We start from the raw sequence: 13,145 nt of genomic DNA on the forward strand, positions 1-13,145 counted from the left end.
GCAGCTACTGGTAGCCAGTGTAACCTGATGAGGAGCGGAGTAACGTGAGCTTTCTTTGGCTCATTGAAGACAACCCTCGCTGCTGCATTCTGGATCAATTGCAGAGGCTTGACAGTACATGCAGGAAGGCCCGCCAGGAGCGCATTACAATAGTCCAGTCTGGAGAGAACAAGAGCTTGGACAAGAAGTTGGGTTGCTTGCTCTGACAGGAAGGGTCTAATCTTCCTAATGTTGTATAAGGCAAACCTGCAGGACCGGGAAGTTGTAGCAATGTGGTCTGTGAAGCTTAACTGATGATCCATCACAACTCCTAGGTTTCTAGCTGTCCTCGAAGGAGTAATGGTTGATGAGCCCAGCTGTATAGAGAAGTTGTGATGAAGCAATGGGTTAGCTGGAATCACCAGGAGTTCTGTCTTCGTAAGGTTAAGCTGAAGGTGATGGTCATTCATCCAGCTAGAGATGTCACTCAGACAGGCTGAAATGCGAGCAGCTACCGTCGGGTCATCTGGTTGGAATGAGAGGTAGAGTTGGGTGTCATCAGCGTAGCAGTGATAAGAAAAGCCATGCTTCTGAATGACAGATCCTAATGATGTCATGTAGATGGAGAAGAGAAGTGGTCCAAGTACTGAGCCTTGAGGAACCCCAGTAGCAAGGTGGTGTGACTTTGAAACATCACCCCTCCAAGACACACTGAAGGATCTGTCAGAGAGGTAGGACTTAACCCACAGGAGTGCTGTTCCAGAGATGCCCATCTTTCTGAGGGTGGACAGGAGAATCTGGTGATTAACAGTGTCAAAAGCAGCAGAAAGGTCCAGTAAGATGAGTACCGAGAATTTTGAAGCTGCTCTTGCTAGTCGCAGGGCTTCAGTAACCGAGAGCAGAGCAGTCTCAGTTGAGTGGCCACTTTTGAAGCCAGATTGGTTGCTGTCCAGGAGGTTGTTCTGTACAAGGAATATAGAAAACTGGTTGAACACAGCTCGCTCAAGTGTCTTTGCAATGAATGGAAGAAGGGATACCGGTCTGTAGTTTTCAAGAAGCGCTGGATTTAGTGATGGTTTCTTGAGCAGTGGGCTTACCCGAGCCTGCTTGAATGCTGAGGGAAATGTTCCAGGGTGAAGAGAGGAGTTGATAACGTGAGTAAGCAAAGGTATGACTGAAGAAGAGATCGCTTGAAGGAGGTGAGTGGGGATCGGATCAAGTGGACAAGTAGTAGGATGATTGGACAGGAGAAGTTCAGAGATTTCCATCTCTGAGAGTGGGGAGAAGGAGGAGAAAGAGTGTGCATCGGTCATTGTGATGTTGTCCTCAGTCTGCGGTGTGGAGAATTGGCCGCTGATGGATCTCGTCTTATTTGTGAAGAAAACAGCAAAGTCGTCCGCTGTAAGAGTCGATGGAGGAGGTGGTGGCGGCGGATTAAGAAGAGAAGAGAAAGTCTTGAAGAGTGTCCGAGCGTCACAACAGCTGTTAATTTTGTTGTGGTAGTAGGATGTTTTAGCCGTGAAGACATTTGCAGAGAAGGAAGAGAGGAGAGACTGATACACACTGAGGTCTGTAGAGTTTCTTGATTTCTGCCATTTCCTCTCTGCAGCCCTGAGTTTAGAGCGATGTTCACGGAGAACCTCAGACAGCCAGGGGGCAGATGGGGCAGTGCGTGCTGGTCTAGACAACAGTGGGCAAAAGTTGTCCAAGCAAGATGTTAAAGTGGAGCAAAGAGTGTCCGTAGCACTGTTCGTGTCCAGAGCAGAGAACTGAGAGAGTGCAGGAAGTGAGGATGAAACCACAGAAGATAGGCGAGATGGAGAGAGTGAGCGTAGGTTCCGTCGAAAGGTGACCTGCGTTGGAGTGTGAGCCACTTCAGGAGTAAGTGCTAGGTTAGCAGTAATGAGGAAGTGGTCTGAGGTGTGCAGTGGAGCAACTGAAGAGTTGTCCACAGAGCAACAGCGCGTGTAGATGAGGTCCAGTTGGTTGCCTGATTTGTGAGTCACTGTAGTAGACACTAGCTTGAGATCAAATGAGGCGAGCAGAGTTTTGAAGTCAGCAGCCTGGGGTTTATCTAGGTGGATGTTGAAGTCACCAAGCAGTACCAGAGGAGTACCATCTTCAGGAAAGTTTGATAGCAGCACATCCAACTCCTCCAAGAAGTTTCCCAATTGACCTGGGGGACGATAAATGACCACAAACTGGATTTTAACAGGGTGGGTTACAGTAATGGCATGTGATTCAAATGAACCAGTACCTGTAGGTGATGGCTGAAGATCAAATTTCCATTCTTTTGATATAAGGAGACCTGTTCCTCCACCCCTCCCAGTGGTACGAGGAGTGTGGGAACAAGTGAAATTAGTGGAGAGGGCTGCAGGGGTGGCAGTATCTTCAGGTTTGATCCAAGTCTCTGTCAGTGCCATGAGGTTGAGACCGGAATGAGTAGCAAGAGAAGAAATGAAGTCTGCTTTGTTAACTGCAGACTGGCAGTTCCAGAGACCAACTGGAATAGAGAGCGTAGTAGTAGAGGTCAGAGGGACAGGCCGTAGGTTTGTCAGACAGGCCTTCCTGCGACGTCCGTAGCGTGCTCTCCGAGTGTTAGTAGTGATAGTAGAGATCTGAAAGCACATAGTGACTACAGGTGTAAGATATTTGAGAACAAGGTATACAAAAAGTAAAGAAAGAGGAAAAAAGCAATACTCAAGTGCCCTGTCGGTGTCCTTGCTCGGTGGAGTCGTGCAGGTAGAGTCGATCGTCTTTACACTCGTCCGTCTTCACACGAGGAGGGCTCACACGAGGGCTGCCGCGGTGAAACTTAGCGCTTTTGTATTAGCCTGATTACCTGTGATTGAAGTCAGCTGGCCACGCCTCACTATTTAGCAGATCGAAACCAGGCAGTCCCGCGATAGGCAAACGCAAAACCAAGCGCCACTGTCAGCACGTATTAACCAGGGTAAGACACACACATTTTAAACCAAAAAACTTTCCTAGCAATGACGATCCCACACTAGTCTGATGAGAAAACAAGGCAAAACACTCACAAGCTGCTGTCCTTCTCTGTTGCTCGACTGTTTCTTCTGTCCATAACATAAAAATCTTTGCATCCCTAATGTTTGGAGCTCTCCTTGTGTTTTTAGCTGAAGAAGAAATTTTTTTTATACAACTTCAGGATAAGTAAATAATGACACAGTTTACATTTTTGGATGAACTGTTCCTTAATTTTAATGCCAACACTGATCTCTTTCAGTAGTAATTAATTAATATCAAATAAACTGTTCCAAGAGAATCCAAGAATTCAAGAGAACTGTTGTTTTGTTTTGTGCTGATGTTTAAGTCAACAACTTGTTGCAGGACAACATTTTTAAACGGAAAATGTCAGTGCACATTTCACAGATTGCGTTGCCAAGAATACAGGCAGAATTTATCCATAAGGATGGTGGCGTTGAAATGGGTTACTTGTTTTCTCTGAAGAGCTTGCTGACTTTCTCCGCTGGTGAAATGCCTGGAGGGCAAACATATAGAGGCCACCTCACAAACTTGGCCGTCCCTCCTCACCGAACGTGAGAGCCTCTAGACAAACATGACCTTTTTCCAGTTTATTTATTTTGTGTGATGTTTTTTTGAGTGAACGCATTCTCATTAATATGTGTCGAGGTCAGAAGGTCTCTTAAAATGTTTTAGGTTATTTTAGGTTGTAAAATTAACTGTGCAATTTCCCGAAAACACCATGAGATACTCACCCACTTACCTTGAGAAATATTCAAAAAGCATGTTTAAAATATTTAAAATCACTGGTAGTGTGAAGTGTAACGTGGAAATTGATTGGCTCTTTTGGAATGTCGAATTTCATTTCATCTTCTTCACACCCGCTACATACTGACGTGGTGTCTGCAGTAGCACTTGGCACCAGCACCCACTCCAGGTCTGGTGGAGAGGGGGCATCCAGGCCAGTTGTGCAGGCAGGGATGGTTTATGCCTTTGGTGAGACAGCATGTTTGGATCCCAGGTTTGGGGTGGCACGCAGTGGTGTTCGGTGACCTGCTAAGTAGTGTCTGGGCATTGCCAGATCTTCCAGTGGATCTGATTGAGCAGATGGACAGAAAGCAATCTTGAAAGAGCAGACTGATCATTGACAGGCAAATAGAGAAAGATAAACTAGAGGAAAAAAAAAATGGGGTTCATAGGGTTGAGGTGTGTTTGTGTGTGTTGTTGGAATGCGTTCTGGGAAATGGCAGTATGTGTGTTCTTGCTGCATGTGACAGGAACTGAGCTGAATAAAACCTCTCCAAAGCACAGAACATCTCAGGCTAAGTACTTCCCCTGCTTGAGGTCTCCATGGCAATGTAACATTTGTAAGACAAATAAACACACGTGCATATACACACATGAGTTCTCAGTATCATGCTTGCATAAAACATTAAATTTGTCATTTTAATTGGGTTTGAGATCTTTTTAGCATACAATTTTAAAGAAATAGTTCACCCAGAAATGATTTAGTCTTCATTTACTCTCTCTCAAGTTGTTTCAAGCCTGTATGACTTTTTAAAAATTATTTAACTGTATGACTTTTGAGTTCCACAAAGGATGTTTAAACATTGTCAAATTATCATAAAAGCGTTCCAAAAGTAGTCTGAAAGGGACAGTTCACACCAAGGACAATAACCTGTAATTACAACTGCTGTATTTAATAATAGCTAGTTCTAAAGAATAGCAGGGTCCACATTGTGATATTGATAACAACAAAGGAAAAATATAACTGGAATCCCTTTTAGAACTTTTCCAGCAAGTTTATTCTACCTTAACCCTCATAGGTCTAAGGGTATTTTTGGGGTCTGGAGAAGTTTTGACATGCCCTGACATTTATGCTTTTTTCAGTTGCTTATAAACATCTAAATGGCTAAAGTCTAATCTCACTGTAATCAGCACAAACAGGGCTATAATAATATGTGAGCAGCATGTATTGTGATACGGTATAATAAATAGAATATTATTGTCTGTTGCGTAAATGATGACCATATTTTTATTTTTCAATAACGAAAAAGGAATTTAAAAGAGGTGAGTGCAGTTATGCTTTCATAATTCCAAATTGCTTGATTTCTTATTTATGCTTGCTTTCAAAATGGCTGCTCTTTCCACATTCTCAAAGCGAATTTCTAGTATCCATGAAATGCTGCATCAGCTTTCTCTAGTGTGTTATTATCCTCAAACTCAATCAAGCTTAAGTGATACAATGTGTTCATCGCAAGTGTTATCCATGCAAATATATATTTACTGTGCTATAGACAGGAAAATCAGTAAAAGTAAAAGCTTAATGTGTAAATCTTCTATTAACAGATTAATACCATTGCAGAGATGGTCTGAGTTCAACTGGAGTGTTCTCATACAAAATGTATGCAAAGGCTACCTTAAAAGGAAAGCTCATCTAGTAAAAATCACTAGTCATACTAGTTTCTCACATATGATTCAGTCTGGATAAAAGTGTGTGATGTTTGTGAGCTAGACAGATTGTGACAGACTAGTTTTGTGCCACTGAATGTTATTTTGAGGTGTAATAGAGAAGGGTGTTGAAAAGTCCTCTGTCCTCGTCAACAGGCCATAACTTTGGCGTAAAGATCCGAGCTAACCGCAGCAGCAGTTTACAAGTGCATTGCATGCCTCATGTTTGATTATTTGGGTTTTTGCTTCAGTTTAGTCTCACTTCAGTCTCATTCCCAAATGTAAATCTTAGATAAATGTGAGTTACACCATGCTTACCAGCTCTGGGTTTGGGGAACAGAGGAATGTCGGTATTCCAGTCACATCCGACTCATTGGATGCTGTTCTGTGTTTGTGGCTGAGCCTGTTTCTCTCATTTGAGTTTGTAACATATAACGGAAACACAATCCTTTATGATTTCTCAGTTTTATTCTGGTTTAACTGTTTGTTTGGACATGTCATCCCTCACCGAGACTAGGTTTATTATAATATCCTGTTTTAGTTTAAAGATTTGTACCTGCTGCTAATTGGGGAACAAAGCTTGAGGTTTCTGTAAGGGCTGAAGGGGTGTACAATTGCCCCAAACTTTTAACGTTTTTTTTTTTTTCACATCTGCTGAATGTTTTATTTTTGTATAACTTTAAAGTACACATACATTCCACAATTTGGAAAGTACTTTACTTCCTTTGTGGCACACATGGATTTTAGATCAGGGAAAAATGTAAATTGGGGAACCAAGCTTATCTCAAAAAGCACTTTACCATGGAAAGATATGGTTTTTTTTTCTTTAGAAAATGCTCTTTCAGTAGGTTGGCAGACATGCATTATTTTTCTCATTAGACAAGACTTGAGTTACTCTACTAACTTTTTGTTGTACTTTCACCAATTTCTGTTCCAATGGTGTTGTTTGATTTTCTTTTAGAGTATTAACTCTTTGAAGATAATCATTGTTTATTCTTTATATGGTTTAGATTCACTCTTAAAATATCGATATTATTATTAGCATCTATGGTTCTATGAAGAGCCTTCAATGAATACGGAACTCAAAACAATCAATCAGTCAGTCAGTCAGTCAGTCAGTCAATCAATCAATCAATCAATCAATCAATCAATCAATCAATCAATCAATCGATCGATCGATCGATCGATCGATCGATCGATCGATCGATCAGTCAATAAATCAATCAATCAATCAATCAAACAGTCAATCAATCCTTTTGGAACCTTTATTTTTAAGAGTGAAGTTTCATATTTTATGACTTTAAATGCAAGCCTTAATAATGTCTTATTTGTAATTAAGAGTTTTTATGTGTGTTTGAAAGCAGCATAATTCTGTGTTTGCTGCCTGCATAATTGTTGCACTCACCAAGTCTATTACTTTATCTAAGTCCTAATTACCACCACGGCTGTGTATTGAAGGTGCTGTAAGCATGCTTATATATATATATATATATATATATATATATATATATATATATATATATATATATATATATATATATACTCACATATGTGTGTATAATGTGTCCCTGATTGAAGCCTTATTTCAGGTATGGTAGAAATATATAGAGCACATAAATAGGATAATCGTCTCTCTTGTCTAGTAACCCAACATTAGTCCCATTAATAATGCTAGCGAATGGCTATTCTGTTGTGTTTTTAGCTGTGTAATGTTTATTTCAACAGTTCTGCTTTTGTAATCAGCCCACAAGCTGATTTTATTTGATGGCCACCTTTGACACACCAGCCATGGTGTGTGTTGAGAGCCGCTGGCCAAACGCCAGCCCTGTAGCACACATGGTAAAGACGTTGAGCAGCTCTCTGTTTATTTCAGCAATGCCACTGAAATCTCCTTTTCAGGCTTCTGTTTTAATAACTCTTGGCATGGCATGCCTTTTTATCCTTAGTAACCCAATAGCGGCAGACGCCGGCTCTCTGAGCTCTCATCGCACTTCATTTTTTCACTCTTGGCCACAGCGTGAATGGGAGCGGTAATACCCTCAGCGTGGAGGGTCCTATGGGAGTTCAGCAGTCTGCAGTTTTTCGCTTAACTGATGTGACAAATCTCAATAACGGATTTGTCTGCCTTGAGTCTTGGGAGAGAACTGACACCATGTTGGGGAAACCTCCCCATTTAAGTCTGTCTTTACATTTATTTTTAAGAATGTGTGATAAATAGCAAAGCTATACAGATTGATTGGTATTTATGGACGGAAATGTTGCTGTCCGTTTGCAATTATGATGTCAACATTAATACATGTGTTGTTTCATCATTCTGAGAAATTGTGTTTTTTTCCTTTCAAGCGAGCATACTTTACTGCAAGGTCTGATCTTTTTTCAAAACAGACACACTAATCTTGGCCTTTTAACACTGTGTTCATATAGTTGTCGCATTCAGAGCTCCCAGAGGTCAAAGGTGGGCTCACAAGCGTATGCATTGCAATTACAATTGTCAAGGCAAAAGCATAAAACATCCCTTAAGCTTCCTCTAAAGTGTCAGATTTTCTGTTCTGCAGTAGTGAAGGTGTTGGTTTAACCTTTCCCTAATGGCCATTTGTCTTGAGACAGTAACGTGTTTGTGGCTTTCGAGGTTATGAGGTGCAAGGAAAAAAAGTTTTTAAAGCATTCTGCAGTTAATATAGGTTGGTAAATGGTATTTAATACCTCACACACACTTTTTGAAAATGGTACATGTTTTGCTTTGAAAAGAATTGTAGCCGGCAATGTAAAACAACAATTTAAGACCAGTCAGAAACTTACGCTAAACGGTTACATCAGAAGGTGAAAACATCAGGCTGTCATCCTGTGTTCATCCATATATATATATATATATCTTTCAGAAAATTAGTTATAGTTTACTATAATTTGTCACGTAATTAATATTCATGACCCTAGCTGTCGGGCGGGGTAGTGATATTTATTATTTAACGATCTTGATTTTTTAATATATATTTTTATGCCTTTATTTACATGGGACAGTAGTTGGACTCGAAGAGAATTGGGAGAGAGAGGGGGCGGGATCAGGAAAGGTCCGCAAGCTGGGACTTGAACGCAATGGTGCTAAAAATCGGTGCGCTACCTGCGAGGCCATTTGTGCCGACAATAATCTTGATTTTGATTCTTAAAATCCCAAGATTGATATTTTAATCTGTGTCAGTGATGTCTGTACAATATTTTTTTTGATTCCAGTTTGTTGAGTGTCAGTCATTTCACAATTTGAGTTATTTTTAGTTGTGCTGTATAAACCTAGACGAGATTTTCTCCACTGTTACTACCCACACAGCCTGCCTTCCGACACTCATCCTTCTTATTGGGCACTGATCCAAATTCACACCGGATATATTCACACCAAAAAGGCTGTTTGATGCTTTCTCACGGTTACAGTGAGCATCTGACACTCTGCAAACAGCTCTGAGGTTACCGGGTACATTTAGTATTCCCCTGGTTAGTTCACTGTGGGTCAAATCCGGTCATCATTTTGAAGAATTGCTTAATAAAGTGGCATATGTGAAAGTTTAAAGTGTGAAATATTTTTTTTCACATTTGTTCACATTTTCTTCTAGACTGACTTTAAAATACAAATGTCCAGACACGCACACATATTCTTTTCATTTCATAGCACTTTTGCTACTGAAGTATAATGACTTTAGCATCTGTGAGGACTGGCAGGTGTTAATGCAATTCTCTCTTTATAATCTGCATTTTATTTGTCATAGATAAGATGACCTCAGGGCCAGTAACAGGATTTTTCCGATGGGTGTGGATAAAAACGTGGAATTCAGTCGTTCTCAATGGTCCTATTGAGATTCTTGATGCTTCAAATCCCTCCTGTTTCTGATAATGAAGTCAAACGCTTGTCCTCTTGGCCTTGCCTCTCTGATTCATTGAGCAGGACCCAACAAAGGTTCCGAGGAAATAAAAGCCAACCATGTCAGCCTAAGTGAAATGTCAGTGGATCTCAATTCAGAGCAGCAAATTGACCAATTGAAGAGGAAATAATGCAAACTCTATTTAAACCAAATGCCGCTTGCACTTCCTGACCAGTCTTTTACTGTATCATGGCTCAAAAAACTTCAGCCCTTGATGAATTATCTAACACTTCACCTTATATTTTGCATGCTTGTCTTTAGCATGGAATGCTGGTGTGCTGGTGTCCCCACTTAAAGGCTTAACCTTTCTTGATTATTCAGGTTATACCAACCAGTATAAACTAGCCTAGAAATTCTTGCTGACCCACATTAGTCTTTTCAGCAGACCAGTCAATGGTAAGGGCTCCATTGGGCGTTTCTCAGATCATGAATTAATTTCTTTAAGGCCAAATTTCAATTGATGACTATCTAAATCACCCATTTAGATGGTAAAAAAGCCAAAGAAAATTCACTGAAAGATTTCTTTGGCGCTCCAATTCTCCACTTCACCACCCAGTACAACTGGATTAGGAAGCCTATCTTCTATACAGAATGAAAGAGACACATTTTTTAAAGTATATTTTTTCCCCCTGGGAGCAATTTGGGGGAAAAATGGTAAAGTCAGGGTAATAGTGTTTTTTTCTGGCATCATCACAAAAGCATCTTTGTTGTGATCTCCTGCAAGTGGCTCACCGTAATTATTTAATCCCGGGCGTAATGATGCATTTTTCCAGCTCGAGATTGTTGGGGAAAATATTTCTCCACCTAGCCACATCTTGGCATACGAATGAATAAGAGCTGTGCACCAGCTCAGACTTTCTGGGAATGCTGCAATTGGCTAGAAGTACAGTATACAGGGTGAGGCATACGTTTGGCTTACAACCATGTGCCCTAAAGAAAACTCGCAAGTTATTTTCCCAGCCTTTTAATGATGTATGTCTCCTTTCTTATTTTTATAAGCAAAATACTCTTTGCTTTTGAGCCTATTGTATTCGTGTCACATGTTTTTTATTGACCGGTAGGTGCAAGTGTAGTGAACCATTTGCCAAACTCTTTCAGCAGAGAACAGGCTTGTGTGCTACTGAATTGCCGTTCCTCATGCTATTAGGTTAGTGCAGCAGTGGCCAAGAGCGAGATTGAAAAATGACTTGTGCTGTAATCCTTTTTCAAACTGTGACTGCAGTTTAACGAGGCAACAAAGTGGCAAGGGATCGTTGTGAATGGGTCTACTGTCATGTGTGGGCAGATGGGAGCAGACGCACCGCCGTCCGGCTCCTGTAACCGGGCCTGTGCTCTCTTTGGAGTGGGAGACGTCAGTCATCTGGATTGCATTGGGTTCAGCATGGGTTGGGGTGTGTGATGGACTGTACGTTTCTCTAGGCTTGAAACTTTTGTGGCCCTATCAGAACTTGATAGGGCCTTTGTTTAAGGTTTATTGGTTCCCTTAGGATATTGGAGGTCCATGAAGCACCACATCCCTTTTTCAAAGAAGTCTACTAATCTTCTCGGCCTTCCGGAGCTGCAACATAACCGTATTTTTATTTGGAGACCAAGATAATTTACATTTGACAAGGTTATTTATAACAGTTGTGAAAAGTCATGAAATGTGTGCAGTGATTTTTCCAGATTTCAAAAGGTGTGGGGAAGCCTTTGTTTAACTTAATAGAACAAAAGTACACTGTTACATTTCTTTTCCTTTGACTGCCACACAACCCAAAGCAGAACTAGTTTACTGTTGCTGAAATTGTAGATCATAGTTCATGAATGGCTGCATCTATAAAATAGTTTTTTCTCTTTTAAAAGTTTTTTTTTAATACTGTTTTTACAGTGTATTTTATTTTATTTTGTATGTGACATGGTACACAAACAAACATAGTTAAAATTCTTAAGTATTGTTAATGCAATAGTGCATTTGAATACTAAAAAAAATCCAAATATAGTTAATTGCCATTTAAGGCACTATATATATATATATATATATAGATTAGTTTTAATACCAAATTTAATGCTTAAATGTGTGCCGCCCACATATAATAAACACTTGAAGAGTTAGTTAAACTAAAAATTCTGTCATAATTTACTTATTCTGCTAATCTCTTTAACGACATCATATTGCCTCATAGAAGCAGTGCTGTGTTCTTGCAATAAAATTGTTCATGTCTCAAAAGCAATCCATTATTTGTTAGCCCAACATTTGCTGTTTTATTCATAACCCTGTCTCATCATCTGCTTGGACTTTTGCTGTGCAGCTCTTGTAGTTTGGAGGTCTGGACTCTGAAACATTCATTCTTGGGCACTATGGCATGTGTTCGGGGTAATCAGAGGACAGAGTATTTGGAGAAATTGGCAGATGATAAGGGGAGTGGAGCTGCCAGTGGCTGGGTATTTTAGGTTGTATGGTATTCTTGAAGTTATTGAGGCCAACTGTGCCTGCTGGCTTGAGTAAGTGGGCCTAGAAATGATTAAAATGATAAAATGTGTTTTATTTTCACTTAATTTACACTTAAGGCTTTGTTTTCTATATGCAAAATTGTATCCATGAATGTATGTATGTATGCATTTATGTATGTATGCATATATGTTTTGGGTTCAGTGTGATCCAGTCATATTTTTGAGAGATTCACAATTAATTTATGGTACCATGTACAGTAAATACCAAGCTAAATGAATATGTCCTAGTAACATTGTGATTATTTTCCAGGTCTGTAGTCTATAAAAAAAAAATTCCATACTATTACCATTTAATGCTATCATTGCACCATTGTGCTGCCACAATTTCCAGAGGTCTATCCAGTACTAGAATTTTTGGGGAGGAAAATGATATCAAGAATTATGAATGTGTTTGGATTATCATAGTTCATTATTTAGTGTTCAATACTATGAAAAGAGGTGGGATGGGTGGCTCGGGTGCCTTCATGTCAGCATGCAACATAATATCTCCATTTCCTATCACTTTCCAGTGCTCTTGCCTAAGGCCGGTAACAGGTGGTTGTGATATGCAGCTTGATATTGATACTTTAACTGACATAACATTTAATGGAAGCATTAAATGTTCCTTGTGTTTATAGTTCAGTGTTGTTTGTTGAGTGTACCACCACACGCGCTTTCACACAAACATACCCCTCTAGATACACATAGTTTTACGCCTAGAGTGCTCTAGGCTTCATCACATGGAGTATTTTTGATGCCCCGGCTCAGGTCGCCTTTGGATGAAGGTTGTCTGCAGAGCAGGAAGTGGACGCAAGTCCAGAATGCGTCAGGAATCAGAACACATGCTTCCACGTGTCTGTGTGCTCGGTTTCGGCTTTCACTTCAGGGCTTTAAGGCTCTCCAAACCCAGTCCACCAAAGCGTCCACTTATCCTACTGCTGGCTGTGCTGTTGCAGTTTTTGACACGTTATCTGATTCATGCTGCCGCCATATATTTTTAGCCCCATTTTTGCCTTTAATTATTGCATCCACAGGGAGCTTGGTCCGAAGAACTGTCATGAAATTATTATATAACTGTGTTGCGTAGCAATAAAGCATTGTAATACAATTCTCGAATAGCTCTGCTAGTATAAATCATAGCAGGGAAAGCATTACTGTAGTGTGGAGCTATTGCTTGGGTCATTCAATACATAAATGTAACAGTGGGACTAACTGTAGGTTGTTTTTCAATCAGGACCTCCCGGTTTGAGGGGAAAGAAAGGCCGTGATGGGGCTTCAGGTAGGTCTACAGTACGATATGCCTGTGCCTGCAATGCCACGAACTGCTGTTGTGTGTAAGCTGCTACGTATGTG

At 40.4% G+C, this 13,145-nt stretch overlaps 1 protein-coding gene across 1 annotated transcript in view; it reads left to right on the plus strand.

Moving 5' to 3' along the window:
* LOC132110911 (collagen alpha-1(XXIII) chain-like) overlaps positions 1-13,145 on the plus strand; it is a 51,174-nt gene extending 38,029 nt beyond the window's left edge. Inside the window, exon 3 of the mRNA XM_059518015.1 lies at positions 13,027-13,145. Coding sequence (XP_059373998.1) covers positions 13,027-13,130 — 104 coding nt within the window. The 3' untranslated portion in view covers positions 13,131-13,145. The remainder of the gene's footprint in view (positions 1-13,026) is intronic.

The sequence above is a fragment of the Carassius carassius genome, chromosome 30, assembly GCF_963082965.1.
Source record: "Carassius carassius chromosome 30, fCarCar2.1, whole genome shotgun sequence".
Classification (NCBI taxonomy): Eukaryota; Metazoa; Chordata; class Actinopteri; order Cypriniformes; family Cyprinidae; genus Carassius; species Carassius carassius.